The following is a 26619-nucleotide window of genomic DNA, read 5'->3' as shown; positions in this document are numbered from 1 at the left end:
AATTATTTTTTAAAGATTTTATTTATTTATTTGTCAGAGAATGAGAGGGGGAGAGAGGGAGAGCACACAAGCAGGGGGAATGGCAAGCAGAGGGAGAAATAGGCTCTCCACTGAGTAGGGAGCCCAGAAGGGGGCTCGATCCCAGGACCCTGGGATCATGACCTGAGCTGAAGGCAGTTGCTTTACTGTCTGAGCCACACAGGTGCCCCAAGGGACTGCCTTTTGAATCATTGAACACTACATTAAAAACTCATGATGTACTCTATAGTCGCTAACTGAACATAATAATAAAAAAAAGTAATAAAGTTCTTTTGATATTGGCTACCCAGAGCCCCATAAGTTCAACACTTGAAGGTGTTGAAGTGATCTACTTGCCCCCAAGCACAACATCTAAATCAGATGGGGTCATAAGAACCTTTAGGGTTCACGACACATGGTATTCTATCGAAAGGTTTGTTGATTCAATGAAGAAGAACCTTGATAGAGAAAACACCATGAAAGTCTGTAAGGATTGTACCATTGAAGATGCCATCATTGTTATAGAAAATGCTGTGAAAGCCACAACCTGAAACAAATTCCTGCTCAAGAAAACTGTCCAGATGTCTTGTGCATGACTTCACAAAATTTACAACCTAACCAATCAAGGAAATCATGAGATTGTGGTTATGGCAAAAGAGGTGTGCTGCAGGGGATGTCAAGGGGTTTCAAATGGATCTTGGAGAAATTCAAGAGCTAATAGATGTCATACCAGAGGAATTAACAGAAGATGACTTGATGAAAATCAGTGCTTCCAAACCAGTGCCTGGTGATGAGGAAGAAGACATGGAAGAAGCAGTGCCAAATTGACATTAGATAATCTGACATTAGTGTTCTAATTCCTAAAGACTGCTTTTTACTTCTTTTATAACATGGACCCGTCTATGATATGGGCACAAAAACTAAAGCAAATGGTGCAAGGATCGATACTGTACAGAAATGTTTCTAGAAATTAAAAGCAAAAAAGTCGGAAATGTGCAGTGTTTCTATAAAGTTAAACCAAGCGTGCCTGCCTCTCCTCCCTCCCCTTCCACCTTCTCAGCCTCTTCCACCTTTGCCACCCATGAGACAGCAAGACCAAGCCCTCCCCCGTCCTCCTCCTTCTTAGCCTATAAGGTGAAGACAACAAGGATGGAGACCTTTGTGGTGATCCACTTCCACTTAGTGAATAGTAAATAATCATCATGCTTTTTATCTGTTGTGTGTGTCATGTGAAAATCTAATAGCTGTACAGCAAGAACTGAATATGATATTTTTGTGTCATTACTATCATCACCCCCTAAGTTTTTATCATGTAGAATTTTGTGTGTAAGACTTGTGTGGAAGTGGATAGCCTATACTTAACATAGGCATAATGTGAGTGATATTTAATATAAAGTCAATGTATTAGTTTTCTTACTGTTTCATGACTTTGCTTTTAAAGAATTACATTGCTGTATGTGTGCCTCTCATAATTGAAGAAACTATATATCAGCCTATAACAACTTACTCGTTAGTGTATAGGCTTGGTTACTGTGAAGCAACTGTATCCATTATACTAAGCTAGCATAAAGCAATCATATTGCTGCATTTTCATTATCAATGCATGAATACCTGTACATAAACATGAATTTGTTTTTTTATATTTACATTTTTGATGTCTAGTGTTTGTTAATGATACATATAACATATACATTGCTTTTTTATAGTATATGATTTTTAAAGCATTTTCTCTAGTTTATTGTATGAATACAATATATGATGTGTATATAAAATATGTATATATTTTCAATATGTAATCAACTGTATGCTATCAGTAAGGCTTCCGGTTAACAGTAGGGTTTTAGTAGTTAAATTTTTCAGGAGTCGAAAGTTAAGCAGATTTTTTACTGCAGTGGGTTGAGTGGGTCAGTTAGCGCTCCAACCCCTGCATTGTTCAAGGGTCAGCTATACTTATATGCTTGCTTTCTAGAAGATAGGGACATGCTCAAGTTTTAGACAGCATTAAACATCAAAATGCTCCTGGTTGCTTACATTTGTCTATAAATAGGTTCTGTAAGCAAATTGGTTAGATTTGTATATTTTAGGCCACATTATTGATATCAATACCCAACTAAAGGAGAGGAAGACATGGTATTAGTGAGAGTTGGTAGGAGTAGGCTAAATTTTTGTGAGCTTGTTTTTAAAATTATTTTTGGGGTTAATGTGACCCTGAGACATATTACACAGATATAAGTAGTATAAACTTAATAGTAGCCATAAATAGATTCTTGCAAACTTGTGTTTTTGTATAGATCATTATAACAAGTCATGGAAAAGCTATTTTTTTTTTAAAGATTTTATTTATTTATTTGAGAGAGAGAGAGACAGCCAGCTAGAGAGGGAACAGAAGCAGGGGGAGTGGGAGAGGAAGAAGCAGGCTCCCAGCGGAGGAGCCTGATGCGGAACTCGATCCCAGACCACTCGATCCCAGACCGTCGAGATCACGCCCTGAGCCGAAGGCAGACACCTAACGACTGAGCCACCCAGGCGCCCCGGAAAAGCTATTTTTTGAAAACTTTTCATGCATTTTGAGGAAGGGCAATAATTTCAGAAAGCATAGGTGTATTTTTTGTGTTGGGCTCGCCAAAGTGCTTTTTAGTGTGATAAATGTGAATTGCTTCATTTGTCTCTCACAGCCTCTGTGACAAGGACTGTTAATATTAACTTAAGATTCCTAAAGGCATATTTCTGACCTCGTAAGTCTTGCAGGAATTAACCTGAAATAAGACTATATATATAATACTAAGATTTGGTTTAGGTTAGATGGGTCACACCCATGCTAGAAAATTCCCAGGATGTTGAGTAGCTTGTATTGCTATTTTGGACTTGTGTAGTATAAAAGTTTGTATAAAATAAGTGGACATTCTCTAAGTCTTGGATTGAAAAGTATAACAAGGGGAGATCTGATTAACTTACATGTTTCATGTATGTATTTTATGTGTGATTTGATCCAGATTTTTTCAATTAAAGATTCTTGATTATAAGTAAATTTAGTATTCACACAAGGAATCAAAAGTATGGATTTGGGTATTTTATGTTGGACCCTAGCATTAATAAAATTTTGTCATTAATTTAGGAAAAGAATTAACAATATAGTAAAATATAGTCAGAAGCAAGATATATCTTTCTAAGAAGTCAAAGCTTTTGACATAGAACAAAAAGAAGGAATAGGAAAGAAACAATACAATATAATCGCAAATTTCAGCTTTCTAGAAAAATGTTTTTCTGGTACTTTCCCAATGAGGAATTCCTAAAACTTGAATTTATTTGGTAAAAGCGGTATACTTAGTTGAAATATTGTCCATTTTAATCTAGATCTTAATTTTTCTTTGAGTTTATCTAGTTTGGAGTTTGCTCAGTTTCTTGAATCAATAATAAGTTATGTCTTTCATCAAAAATGGAAAGTTTCCAGGGTGCCTGGGTGGCACAGTCAGTTAAGTATCTGCCTTTGGCTCAAGTCATGATTTCAGGGTCCTGGGATCGAGCCTAGTGTCAGGCTCCCTGCTCAGTGGGGAGTCAGCTTCTCCCTCTCCCCCTCTACTCCCATGTGCACACTCTCTCTCAAATAAGTAGATAAAATCTTTTAAAAAAAAAAAAAAAAGGGAAGTTTTCCGGTATTATTATTTCTTCCAAGTAATTCTTCCAAGTAATTTTCCAGCACCACATCTCACCTCTCCCTGAGGTTTCATTATTTGTTTTAAATGGTTATTCTCTCTGTTGTTCAGACTGGATAATTTCTGTTGATCTATCTTGAAGTTCATTAATTCTTTTCTATATCATCTGCGCTCTACTGTGTCCATCCAGTGGGTTTTTAACTTTTGTTATTGCATTTTTTAATTTAAAAATTTCCCTTGGTTCTTTATATCTTCTCTTTCATTGTTGAGTCTTTCTAATAATCAACTATTATTATTAGTGAATAATATAGCTGAGAGGGAATTGGTTTTATGACTTGATCTAGAATCTTGCATTTATTTGGGTTAGTGAACACTTAGCTAGTCTAAGCCAATAATATAAATACAGCAGTTTTCAAAATACATGTGGTTCTTTATGGAATAATTTTTTTTTTAGCGTCCTTTGTAACTTTGGGCTCTTGGTTAATAGTAACTGGAAATGTAGAGTTTGTGACTTATTCATCTCTTTTGTACCATCTAGGGGCAAATGATTGTAAGTCCTCTTCCTAAAGTACCTTCAAGGACAAATTTTGCATCTGTAAAATCGCTTATTATGTTCTTGACCAAGAATTTTTTTCTACACCAGAAACAAAATTTAAGATTATACTTGACACTTGAAATATGTGAAAGTGAGGAATGCCAACCCCCTATGCAGTTGAAAATCTGTGTATAAGTTTTGATTCCCTAGGAACTTGACTAATAGCCTACCATTGACTAGAAGCGTTACCAAAAACGTAGTCGATTAACACATATTTTGTGTATGTTTTATATACTGTATTTTTACAGTAATGTAAGAAAAAAGAAAACATTATCAAGAAAGTCATAAGGAAGAGAAAATACATTTAAAGTAATGTACTATATCCAAGGGCGCCTGAGTGGCTCAGTTAGTTGAGTGTCCTACTCTTGGTTTCCGTTCAGGGCATGATCTCGAGGTCATGGGATCGCATCCTGCTTCAGGCTCAGTGCAGAGTCGGCTTCAGATTCTTTCTCCCTCCCCCGATGCCTCTTGATGCAGGGCTCAATCCCACCCCGAAATCATGACCTGATCTAAAATCAAGAGTTAGACACTTAACCAACTGAGCTACCCAAGTGCCCCTGTACTTTTTTAAAAACAAAATTAGATCATACTTTATGCTATATATGTTGCCTTTTTCATTTAACATTATACCATGAATGTTTTCTTGTGTTAAATAGTATTAGAAAATAAGATTTTTAATGGTTATGTGGTATACACTTTATAATAGATATTATAGTTCATTTTGTTGGAGTAGAGAAATTCTTCCCAGATTTTGGTTGGTCATCAGCTTTCTTAATTTTTTGTTTTCACATTTTCTTTTTATGGATTTTTATACGTATTTTTGAGGGAAAAGAAAAAGGCTGAATAAGAGACTGTTTTTTAGTATCTGTGCTGCCAAAGTGAACAGAGACTTATTTTTTAGATGCTTTTTAAAATTTTTATCTCTTTATTTTTAAGGTTTTTTTTTTTTTAAGGGTTTTAAGGGTTTTATTTTCTTTGGTAATCTTTACACCCAACATGAGGCTCAAACTCATGACACCTGAGATCACAAGTCAGCCCACGTGCCCTTACGTGCTTTTTAAAATTATTTTATTTATTTATTTATTTATTTATTTATTTATTTATTTATTTTAAAGATTTTATTTATTTATTTGACAGAGATAGAGACAGCCAGCGAGAGAGGGAGCACAAGCAGGGGGAGTGGGAGAGGAAGAAGCAGGCTCATACCGGAGGAGCCCGATGTGGGGCTCGATCCCATAACGCCAGGATCACGCCCTGAGCCAAAGGCAGACGCTTAACCGCTGTGCCACCCAGGCGCCCCACGTGCTTTTTTTTAAACCAGGAGTTCTTAAAACCACAATCCTTATTCTTTGGTCTTCTTATTTTTGGCCTTAAATTATCTGTGGGTTTTTTTTTTTTTCATTTTTTTAAAAGAACTTATTTTTGTTACATTTTAATTGTTCACAGTGTCTTATCTATTTCTTCCCTTATTTCTTAAAGTGTTAAAAAATATAGTGTCCACACTTAACATGTTCATTACTAATACAGATAATAATAAAATTTCTTAAATACCAAGAGTGAGGTCAGACTTTTGTCTCTGACACTTAACACCTTTGTTTACTGCAAGTTATTTAAGTTTTCTATGTCTGTGTTTCCTCATCTGAAAATTATTATTAATGATGACAATAATACATTTGGAGTTTACTTGGTATAATTAAAATAATGAAGAGAGAATACTTAACATAGTGCCTGATATAAATATTAGTCTCTCAATAAGTAGTATGGTGATGGATGGAAATATAAATAGGGTTGTAAGCGGTGATGATACTGTCAGTAATAGTAGAAATGTATGTGATACATTGTCTCGGTTTTTTCCACATTGATATTCAGGTTTAAGTTAATTTGCTTGTTATGTAATCTTATTACTCATTTTTTTTAAAACTCTGGTTTTTTTAGTGGTTTTCCCAATCTTGTATTCATGGTGCTTTTGGTCCTTTATACAACTTTGAATGTATTCCATTTGAACTGTGTGTTTTCCAATACATCTATTACGATTTTATTTTGCCTATCATAGAATTAAACGATTTCACTAAAATTGTTTCACTGAAAATTTGGTGAGTGTATTTTTAATTATTTCAGATTATTTAATATATAAACAAAAATTCAAAAGGGTAAATAATAGGACCAACGTTTAAATATCTCCATCATCCTATTTTTTCACTTCAAATTAGTTTTTCACTTAACTAATATTTTTTAGATTTTAATGATAAAAATGTGAAGGAAAACATTTGTGACTATGAAAAATATCTCTATAATTTCCCCTTATGTTTTATATTTAGCTCTTTCAGCCAAAAAATATTGAGCACATACTATGTATGAGTCTAAAGAATATAGATGGAGGAACTTTGTGGAGCCTTTCAATGATTTTATAGTTTATCTTAAATATAACTACAATGTTTATTGAAAAGTTGAAGCAAGGAAATGCCATTATCTAATTTATATTTTTAACAAAGTTTACTCTGTGAAGAATGGATTTTAGCCGCAAGGATTCAGGTACTGGGACAAGTTTGTTTCTAAAGGAAAACCGTTAGTGACATGGATTAGGGTGGTACTACGGAGATGGAAATACGTAGATCAATTTAAAATTATGGTAGAAGTAAAGTTGAGAAGACTTGGCAATGGATGGGATTGGGGGGTCAGGAGGATAGACATGTACATGCTTACCCCTCTATGGGATGTGAATTCCATGCTTTGTATACAAGGTTTGTCTCATGACTTGCCTTCTGCATTAAAGATGCCATCGTCTAAATTTTTCCATCTGATTTGTTTGCATTCCCCCAGTCAGATTGCTGCCAACTTTTATTCTAAAATTCTCTTTACCTCCTGGTTGATTTGTGTATTCTTTTTATAGTCTGTCTTTCTGCTGAGCTATAGACTCACCTGATTAGATTTTGCTTAACTTTATGCATTGCTTTGGCAGTGAGATCCCAGCACTAAAGCCATACCAATGACAGGCCAGACCAGAGTTAAGTGATGTTATTATGAAGGGCAGGTTAAAAAAAAAAATGGAAACCATAAAAGTAGATAATTTCATTTTAATAATCTTAGTTGAAAATGAGAGTAGAAAATATGAGGTGGCAAAATAGGGATGAGTGGTCAAAGGAAAGTTCTTTTTGTTTTTAAAGATGTAAGATAACTGAAAAGAATCCAGTAGAGATATAGAAAAGGGAGAAAATGATCAGTGGGGTAAATTTCCTGACAAGCTGCAAAAAGGTGATAATTAGTTTAAGAGAATGAAGGAAGTCTACCTCCTCCATTTTAACAAATGGGAAGGAAAGGATGAGTCATTAGGTTTTGCATTTTTGTAAGAGGAAGAGATTGTTTTACTATAATATTGTAAATCCGTCACTTAGTTCCCTCTAACCTCCAACTGGTAGGTTACTAATTAATGTCAGTAGAGCCAAGTATTCTATTCAACAGTTACCTTATTTTATTCTTATTCTTTTTGCTTTCCTCTTTAAAACAAATGAAGACAAAAAAGAGAGAACTGAGTATCCAGGGGGATACTGAAAAGGAGATAGTAGATAAGATGTGTCACTTACAACTTCCCCAAGTAGGTGATTGACTCAGCCTACCAGGGTCAGGGTATTTGGGGTGCAGAATTAGGAGGATGCTCTTCATAGGGGAGGGAGCTCTAATTTGAGGACACATTGTGCAATGGCTTGAAATTAGGGTTTAAAGACCAAGAGTGAAAGCACCTCCTACTTCCAGTTGGGGACTCAGATTTTGAAGTGACAACAAATAGAATTAGACAAATGGCCTTGTTATTAAGAAGTGATATGAGACAGAGATACTTTATTTTTTTTAAAGATTTTATTTATCTATCTATCTATCTATCTATCTATCTATCTATCTATCTATCTATTTGACAGAGAGAGACAGCCAGCGAGAGAGGGAACACAAGCAGGGGGAGTGGGAGAGAAAGAAGCAGGCTTCCAGCGGAGGAGCCTGATGTGGGGCTCGATCCCAGAACGCCGGGATCACACCCTGAGCCGAAGGCAGACGCTTAACGACTGAGCCACCCAGACGCCCCGAGACAGAGATACTTTAGATCAGTGGTTTGAAAACTTTTTTTAAGGCAATGGGATGCTTTTTCAAACAAAATCTCACATGGAATCTCAATATACAGAACAGATAAAAGAGGACCTTTGATGGGAGCTGGTAGCATATGGGCTAGAGCCGTGCCCTCTACTTCTTCCTCCCCTTGCCTTCGTCCTAGACACTTAAAAATACCTAAGACTCTGCAAAACATTTTTAAATTCAAAAGATGACAAAAACAGTTCACCCTTTACTTTCAGCCCTCTGCACCCCAACCTTTGGCAACCACAGTCTGTTCTCTGTATCTATGTGCTTGGTTTTTTATTTTTACTTATTTATTTTTTAGATTTACACACGTAAGAGAAATCATATGGTATTTATTTTTCTCTGACTTACTTCACTTCACATAATTCCCTCGAGGTCCATTCATGTTGTCACAAACAGCAAGATTTCATTCTTTGTATGGCTGAGCAATATTTCTTTATATGTATATACCACAATTTCTTTATCCATTCATCCATTGATGGATACTGAAGTTGTTTCCATATGTTGACTTTTGTAAATAATGCTGCTGTGAACATGGGGGTGCCTATTATCTTTTTGAGTTAGTGTTTTCATTTTGGTAAATACCCAGAAGTGGAATTATTGGATCATTACATTTTTAATTTTTTGAGGAACCTCCATACTCTTTTCCTTAGTAGCTGCACCAGTTTACATCCCCAGCAACTGTGCATAAGTGTTCCCTTTTCTCCATTTCCTTGCTAATACTTGTTATTTCTTGTCTTTCGGATAATAACCATTCTAACAGGTGTGAGGTGTTACCTCATTGTGGTTTTAATTTGTATCACCCCGATGATTAATGATACTGAACATCTTTTCATGTACCACCAGAGCTAGGTGATGAAGGGATGTTCCCTGGTGACAGCTTCAAAAACCAGGGCACCAGACATAAAAACTAGGATACCAGATATGTACAAAATTCCTCTCTAGGAGACACTAGGACTTTGGAATGTGACAAATGCTGAGCTCCAAGATAGTACCCACCCTCCAAGTTCTCTGGAAAAGAGTACAGTCAGCCCTTCGATGTATGTTTAATTAGAAGCTGACCCCTCAGTTGAATTCATAATGATTAGCTAATAAACCTCCCTCACAGAAAGATCAAGCTGTGCTTCTGTTGCCTCTTGCTCTTGCTGGAGATGGTGGCTGTTTAAGAACCCTTTCTCCACTAGCTGCAGTCCTGTGGATCTATGAATGTAAGCCCCACTGCCCACAAGAGCCAGGTGAGATACCCTTTGGAAGCAGTCATAAAAATCAGTGTTCTAGATAGGGTATGATTATTACAGCATGTGGGACCAGGAAAACAATGTCCCCTGGCCTCTGCAACTAGGCAGTCAAGAGGTGTTCCCTAGGCAGGAGCCGTCAAAATTGGGACACTAGTTGCATGTAAAAGCTTCCTTCTGATAGATACTGGTGCTCTGGAGCTCAGCAAAGAGGAAAGCATGAAGATGACACCTGCCAGTCTCCATCCCTGGTGAGTGTTCCAGCAGGCTCCGGGATGTGTCTGTTAAATTAGATGCTGCCCCCTCATGCCGATGCTTTAACATAAGTAGGTGAGCCTTCACTTTGGGTCTGGGCACGATTGGCTGCCTCGGAGCTGGGTCCTGGGGTAAGTGAATCTGAGTGTGAATCCTTTAAGAGCAGTTTCTCAGGTCACGATAGTCTGTAGGTTTTGGGATGCAAGCCTTGTTGGTTCTCGAAGTTACTTGTTTTGGGGGCTCATCTCTCAAGTGTGTGTCATCAAAATTGGGGTGCCCAGTGTGGGGCTTGAACCGTTTGCTCCTCTGGATTTTGAGTGCCTTCTTGGTTGTGGGTCTCCTTCCCAGGAGTGGGGTTTTATAGCAAGATTGTGTCTCAGCCTCTTCCCTGCTTCGATGTGCTTTTCTTGTTTGCCTGATACCTAGTCATCACTCAGCCAGACTTCAGGTCTTTTTGAGAGGAAATTGTTTCATAGGTCGCTGTAGACTCAGTGTGTCTGTGGGAGGAGGTGGGTTCAGGATCCTTCTGCATCACCATCTTGAACTGGAACTCCCTGTAGAACATACTGAAAGGTAATTTTGAGCAATAACAAATCTTTGGAAGTCCTTCTTTTTTTTAATTTAACTGTCATGAATACTGGCACATGGTAGCAAGTGGTAGAAAAGATACATAGTGAAAAACAAATCATCTATCCTAGATGTCAATTCCCTAGTCCCTTTATCTAGGAATAAACAGTTACCAGTTTCTTTCTTTCTTTTTCTTTTTCTGTTTGTTTCTCTCTGGAGTGCGAGGCCCATGACAGCATGTGCGCTGAGGGAGGGGCGGTGGGCGGGGAGAGGGATAGAATCCCAAGCAGACTGTGTGCTGAGCCAGAGCCCCAGGAGGGACTCAATCACAGGATCCCTAGATCAGGACCTGAGCTGAAACCAAGAGTACAACACAACTGACTGAGCCACCCAGGTGCCCCCAGTTACCAGTTTCTTAAACATTTTTCTAGAAATATTCTGTGCATACAGGCATAAGAATATATACCCTTTTTTCTTCATCACACATGAGATCATGCTATTTCTATTCCTCCCCAGTTTACTTTTTTCATTTAATTAGATGATCTAGTATAGATCTACTTCATTCTTTTATAATAGCTGCATGTTATTCTATTAAAGGGATGTACCATAATTCAACAATTCCTAATTGGTGGAATTTTTTGTTTTTTAAAGTTGTTTACAGGGGTGTCTGGGTGGCTCAGTCAGTTGAGCATCTGACTCTTGATTTCATCTTGGGTCATGATCTCAGGGTCATGGGAGTGAGCCCCGTGTCAGACTCCACACTCCTTAGGGAGTCTGCTTGGGAGTCTCTCTCTCCCTTTCCCTCTGCCCCTCCCCACTGCTCTCTCTCTCAAATAAATCCTATTTTAAAAGTCATTTACAATTAATATGTTGTAATAAATATCCTTTACGTATATCTTTTTTAAAAGATTTTATTTATTAATTTGACAGAGAGACAGCCATCGAGAGAGGGAACACAAGCAGGGGGAGTGGGAGAGGAGGAAGCAGGCTCCCAGTGGAGCAGGGAGCCCGGGTGGGGCTCGATCCCAGGACCCTGGGATCACACCCTGAGCCGAAGGCAGACACTCAACGACTGAGCCACCCAGGCGCCCCCTTTACATATATCTTTACCCATATGTGTGAATATACTTCTTGGATAAACTGAAAATTTTGAACAGGAGAGTGATAATATTAGAAAGACAAACCTAATGTTAGGATTACCAAGACAAAAATATTTTTGCATAATATTCACAAACTCTTGCCCTCATTTTGTTCTTTAAGAAGTGTGTTTTTCCTATTAGGTTAGCTCTGCTTCTTCCCCATTGAAAGGGAGTTTTTATTTTATTTCATCAGACTGTAGTACTTGGCATCTTTCTTTCTTCAACTTCTGAGTGTATGTGGATATCTTGCATAAAGTAACATGACTTCTGTTTGTTGCCCTGCTTCATTTTCTCAATCTCTTATTCATCAGCCTCAATTACTCTCCAGAAATATCTCAGAAATTCCAGTTAATTTTAGTTGTATTTCCTAGTTAAGCAATTCTTTAGGTCTTTTTGCTTGTACTTTGGGACTTTGTAGATGAAAGAAACAATTAACTACACATTGTCTCTTTTTTTTATTCTCTTGACTTTTGTATCCTTGTTAGAAATCTCTAATCCTAGTCAATATTTAAATTCATGTACTTTACCTACAGTTTAGTTGATCCATACATGTTAAATTTTGCTCAGATCTTCTATAATATTCTTTTATATCTTAGGATAATCTCTTTCTCACAGATGTCTCATTGCAAAGGAATATTTAATCCTTTTGAATAGATATTTACTGAACAGTGTGAAAATCCGTGCTTTATTCTTGCATAAGTTTCTTATCAAGTCTCTCGAGGTATAAATAAGATGAGTAGATCTTTAAAAGATTTAGCAGAATTTTATAATTTAGCATGACACATATTTATAGATAAAACCAGGCCAATGAAAGGGAGGATAAGGAAAAAGTAGAATTAAATTGTTAAACATTTTAAAGATTCATTTATTCATTTTAGAGAGAGAGAGTGGGGAGAGAGAGAGAGACAATCTCAAGCAGACTCCCCTCTGAGTGCCAGGGCTCCATCTCATAACCCTAACTAAGATCATGACCTGAGCTGAAATCAAGAGTTGGATGCTTATGGAGAGGATGTGGAGAAAGGGGATCCCTCCTACATTGTTGGTGAGAATGCAAGTTGGTACAGCCACTCTGGAAAACAGTGTGGAGGTGCCTTAAAAAGTTAAAAATTGAGCTACCTTATGATCCAGCCATTGCACTACTGGGTATTTACCCCAAAGATACAGACGTAGTGAAGAGAAGGGCCATATGCACCCCAATGTTCATAGCAGCTCTGTCCACGATAGCTAAATCGTGGAAGGAGCCGAGATGCCCTTCAACAGATGACTGGATTAAGAAGTTGTGGTCCATATTATTCAGCTATCAAAAAGAATGATTTCTCAACATTTGCTGCAACATGGATGGCACTGGAGGAGATAATGCTAAGTGAAATAAGTCAAGCAGAGAAAGACAATTATCTTATGGTTTCTCTCATCTATGGAACATAAGAACTAGGAAGACCGGTAGGAGAAGAAAGGGATAAGGAAGGGGGGGTAATCAGAAGGGGGAATGAAGCATGAGAGACTATGGACTATGAGAAACAAACTGAGGGCTTCAGAGGGGAGGGAGTGGGGGAATGGGATAGGCTGGTGATGGGTAGTAAGGAGGGCACGTATTGCATGGTGCACTGGGTGTTATATGCAACTAATGAGTCATCGAACTTTGCATCAAAAGCCAGGGATGTACTGTATGGTGACTAACATAATATAATAAAAAAAATTTAAAAAAAATTTAAAAGACAAAAAAAAAAGAGTTGGATGCTTAACCAACTGAGTCTCCCAGCTACCCCTAACTGTTAAATATTTTAACGCAATGTGAAGGTTTTGTTTTGTTTTGTTTTGTTTTTTACCACCAAGTTGATAAAACTCTGATGGTGACTTAAGGGTTAATTTAGTTCAAACCTATCATTTTTCAGATAAGGAAACTAGTATTTAGGGTGTCTGAGACTTGCTCCAGATCACAGGCTGCAACACAGAGCACCTGATTGCCAGCCCACTTTTGTTTGGGGATGTAATTGTTACTCTTTACAGTGGTGGTTAAAATATATGAGGCTTCAAAGGAAATTGATTCATTTTATATATTCATATTTTAAGCCACAATATACTGTACTTAATTACTCAAAATAACTATTTTTGAAAATGTAGGTAAATAAAAGTTTTGTAAATAGAATGATTTTTCCTTCAAACATATTATATAATTTTGTTTGTTGTCTAATAAGGTGTTTCTGCCTTATCTCCTATTTCACAAAATCCCTTACCAGAAAAGTGTTTGTGTCTTCCTGGCTTTTAATTTTGTTTTGCTACTTAAAATCTTGAAATATTATTTGTCCTAGTGTTCAGTTGCCTGGAAGTTATCTAAAGAAATAGTTTTATAAGAGCCTTTGTCAGAACTTTCAGAAAATCGTGGACTTGTAAATCTACTGTTAGTCGTACTACTAAACCAAAAGCAGCAGCATAGTGATTACCTCATGATCTTTCTTGTTCTTGGTTATTGTTTTTCACTTGAGTTTACATTGCAAGGAAAAGTCAGGTTTCACCAAATCGACTTTTGTGCCTTGAATTCCCACAGAGAACTTTCGGTATTGTTGGCAGAGATAAAGACAGAACACCTTTTAGGGGAAATATCTAAGTCCGTTTTTAGGTTTCGTGCAACTAACACAAAGGGCAGCTGACCACGTTTGCTTTTCCTAGCCAACGTGTCTTGCCCGCCCCAGTAGCACCTGTTCACTTTTACGCCCAGCAGCTGTCAGCGTTCATAAACTCTGTGATTACACAAAAGGGAAGTTTGAAATGCCTGAATTTGAACAGTGTTATCATTAACAATTGATCGTTGAAGCTTTTTGGATGCAGTATAAAAAATCATGCGGGAAAGTTGTTTGTGGTAATTCTGATTTTTGTCTATTCTCAGAATTGTTATTGGTCAATATCATCCTAGTAAAATATAGTAAATTCATGTTATTCAGTATGAGCAAATATTCTGATATGTGTTAATGACATATCGTACATTATCAGTTTTAAACAATTAGGACAAAATGTAAAATAATAGACGAGTTAGACTGACACAAATGATAGCTTGAATAAAACGATAATGTTATCATTTATTGCAATGTCAATAAATCAGCTTGAACCATCCTATTATAACAATTATATAGAATTACTACTTAATAGAAAGTTTTAGTTAATTGAATTCTACGTAATGTAATTTTTGATACTTTAGACCAGGATTTCTCAACCTTAGCACTACTAACATTTGGGGCCGGGTAATTTTCTGTGTGGGGAATGTCCGGTGCGTTGTAGGAGTTCAGCAGCATCCCTGACTCTGTCTCTGCAGTACTAAGATCAAATAATACATGAATAATGTAGATACTCGAACTTCTAAGAAAAATGGCTGCATAAGCATATTTTTTTTAAAAAAAGTAAAGCCCTTTTCCACTTAAATGAACAAAAGGGAACCAAGAATGAAAGAGAAAATTCCACCCTTACTGAAACTAAAAAAAGCCCTTAACATCATACTACTAGCTGTAGTTCTACTCTTTCTTATTGCCAGGTTTAAATTTTATTTTTAAACAATGTTAAAGAAGCTACTAGGATTTTATTTCTACAGAATAGGTTCTCAAAAGTAGATTATAAGATCCAAAATATGTATATTTTTAATTTTAATCACCATTTCCAGGAAAAGATCTCCAAAAAGCAATATGTAGAGACTGCTCATTTTGCTTTCTGGGTTTTACCTGCTGAATCAGGTTATAGCAACAGAAAGAAACATACCTAGGGTTCATAGTTTATTATCCTAAAAAAAGTAATGACTATTATTTATTGAATACTTTTATGCCAGGTACCCAGCTAAAGTACTTATCTATGTTATATCACCAAATTATTTTTGCTCTGGAGTACAAAGGCAAATTTAAAAAAAAACAACAACAACTTTACATTATTTTAAAAAAATAACACGTTTAAATAGTACATTTTAGAATTTTTTAAGACAGTGAGGTTGCCAGCTGTACATTTTAAAAAATAGCCTTTTTCTGTAAACTAGGTGAGGGACGCATAATTTTTGTACGTAGTGAAATGAGTCTTGTTGGTGAAAATAATTTGTGGAGAAAATGTTAGTATGGGCCTTGCCATCAGACCAGCTACATGTCTCCAAGCTCATTGGTGACTGTTTGATGACCAAAACCTGCCTTTCAAGCATTAGTTTCACGTAACCGTCAGTACCAACTACTCTTTTCCATGATGAATCCTGATAAAGAAAAGTTCTTTAAGAATATGGACATATTCATTATAGCAGTATCATCATCTGTAGAGGTGATTGACAGCAGTGCCAGAATATGAAGAGAAGTTTTTGAATTGTATATGATTGTAAAACTTACTGAAGTGGTTCCTAATGATACTATGTGTCAACCTGTGATAACCTTTACTATATGAGAAAAATCGTCTAGATACTATATGTATTAAATCAACATTTATACATTAACCCTGCATTATTTTAATTGGTCAGTATTTTTAAATCAAAAAAATTTTTTTAGAAAATATATAGTAATTATGTGAATTGCTTATAGAATTCCATACAGAAATCTTTTTTTATGGTGAGATTTCAATGGCAAAAGTTTACTTGTGGTTGATCATAAGTTCAGTTATAAGTGAGCAGTATCTTTTTTTGTTTCTTCCCATAAGTTGTGTACTTATTAAAGCAATTGTGAACTTCATGACTTTCTTGCTTATTTATAGAATCAGTGTTTGCAGAGATTACTAAAATAACCATAACCTATTCTAGATTTAAAAATTTTACTGGGATATAATTGATATATAACATTTGAAATTAGTTTCACGTGTACAACTTAATGATGGATATTTGTATATATCGCAAAATGATCATCACAATAAGCCTACTTAACATTCATCACCACACAGTTACACATTTTTTTTCTTGTGATGGGAACTTTTAAGATCTACTTTCTTAGCAACTTTCAAATGTACTCTATAGTATTACTAACAATAGTCACCATGCTGTACGTTATATCCCATGACTGACTTATTTTAAAACTGGAAGTTATACCTTTTGATTCTCCTTCACCCATTTCTACTCTAGATTTTTAATATCAACATAAACTTAAAATAAGACCAATGTAAGATTGCACCTGAAATAGCTAAGCAAGTAAATTAAAGACACATGTAAGTGGCCCGGTCATTATAAAGGGCTCATACTAAGACCATTTTAACTATAGTTCAAACCTGGCATTAGTAACAACTCTAAAATGTATTTGTCTTTTTGATAGGGGAGGAGTGCTTGCTCTGATAGAGGTTACCAGGTCAGATTCTTGGATGCTTAAGACTTAACAAGAGTTGGATTTCGAAGACAGTCCATTGAAATGTAGTGTTCTTTCTTGATTTGTTAAGATAATATGGGTAATAAGTTGTAAATGAATAGATGATGAGGTAATTTAGGAAGAATAAGAAATTAATATGTTATATGCAAGTCTATTAAAAGAAGTTTTGATATACTTAACATTAAACTTATTTCATAAATTGGTATTTTAAATTATTCTTATGTTTTTATTCCATATTTTATCTTTCCAAAGAGCGTGTATTTTGAAATTATGTCATATTTTATAAAAGTATCCCTAAATGTTTGACTTATTTTGATAATAAGGTATGTTTAATTCTTTGAATAATTCCACTATCTAATACTGAGAATTAACATTTTTCTCCCTCTCATAGATATGGAGTCTGGAGAACGGTTACCATCGTCAACAGCCTCCACTAGTACACCTTCATCTTCTCTACCTTCTGTGGCTTCATCAGTTTCAAAAGGCGGCCTTTCCACGGGAGCTGCTTCACTTAGCTCTACAATCAGCCCATGTGGTGAATACCCTTTATTAACTCAGTTTTAGAATGCCATCCATTTACTGATTTGCATTCATAGTGTTTTATTGAACTGGATAACATGATTTCATTACCTCTGTTGACCTGTTGAACAATAACTAAGTTAAACACCTAGTCTGTGCTTTTTCTGTATTTTACCAGCACGCTGAGATTGCACTTTTCATGCTTATTAGAGGCTCTGTTGGAGAGTTTCATCATAATGTCTTAATTTGACCATTTCAATGAGTACACGTGAAATGTTTTGAAACAATAGGCCCATGAGGGAGTGAAGAAATACAAAGGAGTCCTTGGTGGTAAGATTAGGTACCAGTGCTATGGACCTTTTATTCTAAATTTGCTTCTGGTATTTGAAATATCCTTCACCAAACTCCAACTACTCCAGTTCACAGATGTGTCCTAAGGGAGATGATTTACTCGATGGAAAATATTTTAAAAATGAACAGCATGACAAGTTTCTCTTAAACATGAACAAAGTTTAGATTGCTAAAAACACAATGATAAGAGCTTTATTTCAGAAATGAAAGTACCATAAATTTCTATTAATTATATAGAAGGTATTTTTAATTACTGCCCAAAATCACTCTTTGCCCAAACACAGGTTTGGTAGAATACATCCTTTTTTTAAAAAAAGAGAAAATGTGTTAAGTGTGATTAACTCTTTCCTTTATCACTAGGAAGATTTTTAACCTTAAATATTTTTTATCTTAAAGATTATTTCATATGTTCATAAGCAGTAGAACTAAATGATATCTCACTTTTTTAAAGTTAGATTTATAATTTTGGATAAATGAAATGCATAAATATGGAATGTTTGCTAACAAAATACCTTAGTAAATTGCCAAATATATATTTGTTCTATTATTTTTTTAATCAATGGCATGACAAGAAGGATGTCATTTTGTCATTGATTTATCAGAACAATTTTCTATAGAATTTTCTTAGTGATTATAAAATAACTAAGATAAAATAGTCTTTTATTTAAAATAAAATAAAATAAAATAAAATAAAATAAAATAAAATAAAATAAAATCCCTGTTCTCCTGCATCCTGTGCAGTCTTGGTTAAGTCCTTTCACAACTTCATGCACATGTCCCTTATATATGAAATGATGAATGCCTTTGATGATATGCTGTGTTCAAAAATAGTGATGCAGGTTTATCGTTAGTCTAAATGATTGCACACAATTGTACCTTTGTAATTATTCTTCCCTGCTTTTTATAATTCTTCTTCTTTCCTTTGTTGTCAACTCACTTCAGTCTATCTTCCAATCTGCTGTCTAACTTTGTATTCACTTCTGAATTAGTCTTTATATAATGTTTCTAGAGAATTTTTTTTTTTAATATTGAAGTAAGTTTTAATAGCATTCTTGAGTACAGAGCCATGAGTGTTCTGGACACTTGGCTGTTACCAATTTCTCTGTTTTCTGAATTAGTCAGATGTTAGGCACTATTTTTTGTTAGCAGTAGTTGGGAGTTGCAAAAGGGGAGGGGTATGCTGAGTTGTTGAGTAGCATCAGAAATTTCCTTGTCTAGAAAGGAATATATCTTTGTCATTTATTTACCAACTTAAAAAGTTGTAGACTTTTTATGTTGAGTTGCTTATTTTGAACGGAAGCATATTTTATTTCTATGTTTATTCAGAAATAGATCAGTTATTAACACACTATACTTTCAGTATGTACAGCATAAGTTTTTTTTTTTTTTTTTTTTAAGATTTATTTATTTATTTGACAGAGAGACAGCCAGCGAGAGAGGGAACACAAGCAGGGGGAGTGGGAGAGGAAGAAGCAGGCTCCTAGCGGAGGAGCCTGATGTGGGGCTCGATCCCAGAACGCCGGGATCACGCCCTGAGCCGAAGGCAGACGCCTAACGACTGCGCTACCCAGGCGCCCCAGCATAAGTTTTTTAACTTTCTAAGAAAATGCTTTTTTGTTGTTGTTTTTAACTTTCACAGTGTTTTGGTTTATGTTTAAAGTAAAGCCTTATATTAACTTCCAACCATTGGTTGGTTAAGAGAATGCTCAATTGCCCTACATAGCTCTATTTATCATATTTTCCTGTCTTCTCTTATTTGATTCATTCTTTTTGGCCCATTCATTCTGATAATTCTCTTCATTTCAAAACAAGATCATAGTGTTAATGTGCCCAGACTCTTTGTCTTAATAAACAACTTAAATCTCCTCAATTTGTTTGATGTATAGAGAGGACAAAACAATTTTCATCTTTAAAATGTTGAAACCTCAACAGTTCTTTAATGGCTCCTTTGAGGACATTCTTTTGTTTTAAACAGTTACTTTAATTGGCCTTTCTCTGTCATCTTCATTAATGGCATGTCTATAGGAATTCTTCTGAGTTACAAAGGATGTAATTCAAACCTGCTTTCAAACTTTGAATGATCAACTAATTTTTCTGAGTGAATACCTTGTCTGGATTTGGGATTAAACCTACCTACAAGTTAATCTGTCACTATTATGGATGCTGGCAAAGGACATGAAATTCCTAGGTCGGCAATTTTATTATTTATTTTCACAGCAATTAACATGTATATCATGTTGGCATTGGTTCCCCATGCCTCCCAAGTCCCACAGAGGCTACATGATGGCCCAATTGAATCTTATAAATGCAGTGGGTTTGTGTCGCAGCTGAAGAATACTGAACTTGGGGAATCCATTGATTTCATACAAATGAAAGCAAACCCACTCTTTGTCTTGAAGAAGATGTTGCTTCATCCTTCAGGGTTGCTCCTTGCAAATGCAATCCTGAGAAATGGCCTGCTTAAAGAATGGTCTAGGCTTTGCATTCTTCGCATATGCAGCAATAACATGAAGGGACATGGGAGGACTGCATCTCACAGCACAGCACACCTTTAATTTTATTATAGTAACTAGTTTGTTGGTCTTATCAGAAGAGTAATATTTCTTTTCCCTTTAAGGTACGAATTTTAAAAGATAACTTGCCTATTTCTAAAAAATAATTTGGGACAGCTTTCAGTGAATGTATTGGCACAATAAACAAACAGAAAGTAACTAAAATATCAAACCATAGGCTCTAAAAACTGAAAAGGTGTTAGCTGAAGAAAGCCACTCTTACGGAACAAAAAACTTACTGAATGAGCTGCTAAGAATAAAAGGAAAATGTAATGGCTTACATGACTCACACACCATTGCTAGTAAGCTTATCAGTTCCTCAGAAGGCCCTGAATGGTATAGGAAATACATCACCAGAACCTTTGTAAAAAAGGCCAAATGATGCACATTATCCCATGTGTCAGTCTCACTGATATTCAGATTCTTCCACATTATTGGCTCTGAGAGAAAGCTAAGAGAATAATAGTTCCCCAAGGAAACTTTATGAAGTTTGTTTGAGATTTGTGGTCATTGACCTAATAAAAAGATAGAACTTTGATAAATTTCAGTGACAGTTTAAATTGTGTCATAGACCAGTGGCTTTCAACCCATTTTTAAGGTAGAACCTTCAAACAAAAGCTTATTATAAAAATGCTGAATATATAAAACAAATAAGCCATTTAAAGCTTCTCTGGCTAAAGCCTACATATGCCTACTTTTCTCTGAAAAATTAAAGAGACTGTTTTATATGTGTATCCTAACTACAGGCCACCTCCCTCTACAGAAGTGTGCCCAGTCATGGTATATTGAGGAAATTGCAAGTTGACCAGCAAAGGCCTTAACTTAGGGTGTGTCATTCTGACAACGCTTAATTATAAATAGGAAAACATGGCAGTTAAACACACAACCACATAGAAAGACAGTCCTGGAGTGGATAATGCCATCACACACCTGGGCTCTTTTTTTTTTTTTTTTTTAAGATTTTATTTATTTATTTGAGAGAAAGGGAGAGACAGAGCATAAGCAGTAGGGAGGGGGCAGAGGGCAGAGGGACAAGCAGGCTCCCCACTGAGCTGGGAGCCAGACGCGGAACTGAATCCAGGACCCTGAGATCATGACCTGAGCCGAAGACAGATACTTAACCGACTGAGCCACCCAGGCACCCCAGACCTGGGCTCCTAATTTTATATTCTGTCTTCTGGAGTATGGGACTTTCATGCTCACATACGTATCCCATGGCTACAGCCACATACAGCACAATTTTCCTAGAAAGAAGAAGGTGGGGTGAGAGTGGAGCAAAAGTTGCATACCAGCTTACTTTGACCCTTATTAAAGAGCTGTCCCAGAAACCCCATCTAGAGATTTCCACTTAGATCTCTTTCATCAGAATGGTAATCTCAGCTTCAAGGAAGGTCAGGAAAACTAGTTTTTAGCTGAGCATACTGCCGTCCTGAAGAAAATAGAGGTTATTAGTAAGGAAGGAGAGAATGGATAGGCAATATCTACTATGGCTAAGTGGAACCAGAGGGACAGGAGGTCAAGCTGGGGAATAGGGTCATGTCAGACCATTTAGAACTTCACGTGTGATGCTTAGGAATTTAGGCAGAATATTGTATTGATTAAAAGCAAAGATTTTGCAATCAAAATATCTTGAAATTGAATCTTGGCTTATCCACATATTAGCTCAGTGAATTTAGGTAAATTACTTATTCCTCTCTGAGCTTTAGTTGCATCAACTTTGAAATAGATATAACACCACCCATTTTGTAGCATTATAAGGATAAATGAAATAATGCCTGCCATACATCAGGGGCTTAGTAAATTATAATCATTATTTTTATTCATGCTTCAAGTGGAAGGGTTTTATATGATCACATGGCTTTGAAAAAGAAAGCTTTAGCATCATGTCAAACATCAGTTTGCAATGGGAATGAGATCAGAGGCAAAGAAGACTTTTAGGAGTTACTTATATTTATCTGGGTAAGAAATGATATGGGCCCAAATTAAGGAGTTATTGGAGATGGAGAAAGAGGGTTGCAGAGATATTTAAGGAGTAGATACTTATGGGATGTAATGACTATTCAAATTTGGCAAGGCAATGTTGAGAGGGAGAGAGAAGCCCTAACATGACTTGAATAACTGGGTCAGGAGTGATGTAATGAGAAATGTGGAGGAGGAATAAGTTTTAAAGGATAAAAGGCTTAGGTATCTTTTTGCATGTTGCATTTAATGGAATACACATCCATTTATATATCCCCACAACTGTTGGTGAATATTGGAGTTGTTTTTGCCAATTATAATGTTTTATGACCATTACACATGGACTCCAGTGCAAATAAGCTTATATTTCTGAAAATGTCTTCAACTTTACCAGTACTACTAATTTATTTTCCCACCAGCTGTATATTAGAATTCCTGATACTTGTCATCCATGCTAATACTTCTCATTGACAGCCTTTTTGATTGTTGTCAATGCTGAATACAAAATAGTGTCTCATTAAGGTACCTTTTTATGTTTTTAGCTTTTGGATTTCTTCTTTTTTGAAGTGATTATATAGGGCTTTATACATGTTTGTATTGGATTATGTATCTTTTTCTTACAGATTTATGAGTGTTTTATATTTTGGATGCTAGTCCTTTTGTGAGTTATATTTGTGGGAGATATCTTTCCCCAGTCTGTGGTGTGTCTTTTTTAATTCTAAATTGTCTTTTGATTAATAGAACTTCCAATTTTAATGTAGTCAGATTTATCAGTATTTTTATTTATGCTTATCCTTTTTGTCTTGTTTAAGGACTCCTCTTTTACCTTCAAGGTCATAGATATATATTTTTAAAGATTTCACTTCCCCTTTAGTATTACTTTGAAAAATCTATGGTTATCAGGTATCAGGCCAGTTGTGATAGACTGAATCGGCTTTTTGGTTTTGCAGCTGTGACCATTTGGGGCTGTTGGTTGATATATCAGTCAGTTCAGCCCATGAAAACACAAACCGCTAAGGCTGTTTAAGCAGAAGGAGATTTAATACAGGGAGTAGGGTACTTATGCAATTATCGAGGAGCCGGTTCCCCCAGCCCCACAGATGATTTCAGGGCATTACTGTTGAGTTGGCCTGCTTAAGGAAACTACCTTTGGTTCAATCAGGACACCACTGTTCCAGCAGAAGACTCCGTGGATCATACCACCTTAGCTGCAATCCAGTAATCAGGAACCACTGACATCACTGCCTCCAAGGTGGATCTGTGGTGCCTGCTAGACCTACACCGGCAAAAAGGATAACCTCCTGTGCTGCTAATCTGCCAGCTTAACTCAGTTTTTAATTCTTTCCAAACACATCTGATTGGCAGAATCTAAACAACATCCAGAATCCTGGCTGCAAGAGAGACTGGTAAATGTAGTTTTTTAGCTGCCCAGCTTCTACATCGCAGGAAGACACACTGAAAGGAGTTTAGAACAAATGTTAAATGAGCCAATTACCTATCCACTTGAGCTCATCCAGCGATAGGCCCCCTGCCATATCTCCCAACCCGTGAAGTGTAATAAACGCCTGATACGTACAGATGAGCTCTATTCCAGTTTCAGCAGTTTTTTTCTTCAGAACATTTAATAGCTCATTGTACACTTAGTTCGAATCTTTTGGGGGGGGTGCCTTGGTGGCTCAGTTGCTTAAGCATCAGACTTCCACTCAGGTCATGATCTCAGGGTCCTAAGATCAAGCCCCACATCAGGCTCCGTGCTCAGTGGGGAGTTTGCTTCTCCCTCTCCCTTAGCCCCTCTCCCTACTTGTGCACACGCAGTCTCTCTCTCTCTCTCTCTCTCACATAAATAAATAAAATCTTTAAAAAAGCAAAAAGGAATCTCTTTTGAGATTTGTCAGAAATGACATAGTTCACCTCTCCCTCCTTCTTGAAAACCTGCTTTGGGGAAAGGTATCAAATTGGTATTATTTCTTCCTTAAATTTTTGGTAGAATCCACCAATGAAGTCATCCGGGTTCAAGGTTTTCTTGTCGTCGTCGTTGTTGTTTTATTTGTTGTTGGAAGGTATTAAAACATGAGTTCAACTTTTTAAATATCAATATAGAACTATTCAGGTTATCTTTTCTTTAGTGAGCCTTGGTTGTTAATGTCTTTCAAGGAGTTTGTCCATTTCATCTAAGTCATTTAATTTATGGGCACATTGTTGGTCCAAATAGTACCTTATCCTTTGAATGTCTTCTCTTTCATTATTGATATTAATAATTTGTGCCCTTTTTTCTTGTGACTAGAGGTTTATCAATATTTTTTTAAGTTTGTCAATATTATTAATCTTTTGACAAACTAGCTTTTGGTTTCATTGATTTTTCTGTTTTCTGTTTTATTGATTTCTGTCCTTTATTATCTCCTGTTTTTCTGTGAGTGTGATTTCCTCTTTTTCTTTCTTTTTTGTAACAAAGAGAAAGCTTAGATCATTTATTTAAGACCTTTCTTTTTCTTATATATGCATTCAATGGTATAAATTTCCCTGTTAAGTACTGCAATAGCTGTATCCCACAAACTTTGATTTATTTTCAGTATCGTTCTAGTGAAAATATTTTCTCTTTTCCTTTGTGAGTTCTTCTTTGACTGATGGGTTATTTAAAAGTCAATAATTTGACATTCGATTTTTTTAATTGATGTCCATTTTAATGTCATTGTGGTCAAAAACATACTGATGATGATCTATGCCCTGTTTTTTGGCTGTCCACTGTTGCTTTTTTACACTGGCACACTGTGAGTCTCCTCTGTGTCTGTGAAAATTGTCAGGTTTGAGATGAGTCTCTTTCTCTCTGGTTTCCTTACGTCTAAGATTACCCTCTACTTTCCAGCTGCTCTGCCATCTTTGGACTCTGTACTCTGACACTTCAGGCTTTCTGCTGTCTAATCTAATCATGGGGAAGGAATGTACTCAATTAAGAAATACATCAAACTCAACTGATCTGCCGTGCATAGTAGCTCTTTCAAGAGTAGATTTCTCGGGGCGCCTGTGTGGCGCAGTCGTTAAATGGCTGCCTTGGGCTCAGGGCGTGATCCTGGAGTACTGGGATCGAGCCCCACATCGGGCTCCTCTGCTGGGAGCCTGCTTCTTCCTCTCCCACTCCCCCTGCTTGTGTTCCCTCTCTCGCTGGCTGTCTGTGTTAAATAAATAAAATCTTAAAAAAAAAAAAAAGAGTAGATTTCTCTGTGTTCTCTGCTAGCTATTTTGCGGGGCTCCTGGGGTCCTTCCCCATTCATGCACAGTGTACTTGTAGCTAGGCATTTGGATAGTTTAAGCTCTGAATTTGAGCCTCATTCTTTCTGTGGTTTGCTCACTGCCAGAATTTCCCCTTTAAATTTCCTGATGTTGTTTTTAAATCCAGTTTTTATTATTATTTTCTGTGGATGAATCATGTGACCTCTACACTACTACTATAATATTACCTGAAGTTGTCCGCCACGAAACAAATCACTTTAAAAACAGATTTCACTTAAGAGCCCAGGGGTGGTATGTGACCCTGTCTGGTCAATCCAAACATCTTATTTCCCTGGCAGTAGTGATTGGTTAAGGAATAATGGGCACATATGTAAGTCAGACTAATCAAAGACAAAGAGACTGCATTCTGGCTTTTTCTTAGTGAGAAAGGATACCCTTTTGTCCCACAAACCTAGGAGAAAGGGCCCAGTTGAGGACATAGAGTGAAGAGAAGAGAGAGAAATTAGGTGCTGGTAAACTTTCAATCAATCTTCCTTATCTTTTTTTTTTTTTTTAAAGATTTATTTATTTATTTATTTCACAGAGGTAGAGACAGCCAGCGAGATTGGGAACACAGGCAGGGGGAGTGGGAGAGGAGGAAGCAGGCTCATAGCGGAGGAGCCTGATGCGGGGCTCGATCCCATAACGCCGGGATCACACCCTGAGCCGAAGGCAAACGCTTAACGACTGAGCCACCCAGGTGCCCCCAATCTTCCTTATCTAAAGGGAGCTATTTCCAAAAGTTTTTACGTTATATGAATTAATACATTCACCTTTTCATTTAGTCATTTTGAATTGGGTGTTTGGTACTTTTTGACCTAACCGATACACCCTTCATGATCTAATCTCTGCCTACTTAAAACTTATCTGGTAGTGTTCTCACTCTTGTTTCCATTATCTTTCAGAGTCCCTAGCCTTTTACTTCTTCAGATACAAAGCATTCTTTCCCAAACCAGGATGTCAAACATGCTGTCCCTCTGTCTGGAAAACTTCATGTGGCTGATTCTTTCTTATGCTTTTTCTCAGGTTAAATGTCCTGAGACATTAGTTGGAGAATTTTCCTCTTTTCATAGTGTCTAGGTAA

At 36.4% G+C, this 26619-nt stretch overlaps 1 protein-coding gene across 32 annotated transcripts in view; it reads left to right on the top strand.

The window, feature by feature from the left end:
• Window positions 1-26619, top strand: part of BAZ2B (bromodomain adjacent to zinc finger domain 2B) — a 398115-nt gene that overhangs the window by 250684 nt on the left and 120812 nt on the right. For all 32 annotated transcript variants that reach the window (XM_026492708.4, XM_057317991.1, XM_057317996.1 and 29 more), the window contains one exon: window positions 17279-17422. In XM_026492708.4, coding sequence (XP_026348493.1) covers window positions 17281-17422 — 142 coding nt within the window. In that variant the 5' untranslated portion in view covers window positions 17279-17280. The remainder of the gene's footprint in view (window positions 1-17278; window positions 17423-26619) is intronic.

The sequence above is a fragment of the Ursus arctos genome, unplaced genomic scaffold, assembly GCF_023065955.2.
Source record: "Ursus arctos isolate Adak ecotype North America unplaced genomic scaffold, UrsArc2.0 scaffold_1, whole genome shotgun sequence".
Lineage (NCBI taxonomy): Eukaryota > Metazoa > Chordata > Mammalia > Carnivora > Ursidae > Ursus > Ursus arctos.
Note: the sequence above shows the minus strand (reverse complement) of the source record. Positions and strands in the feature narration are given on the sequence as shown.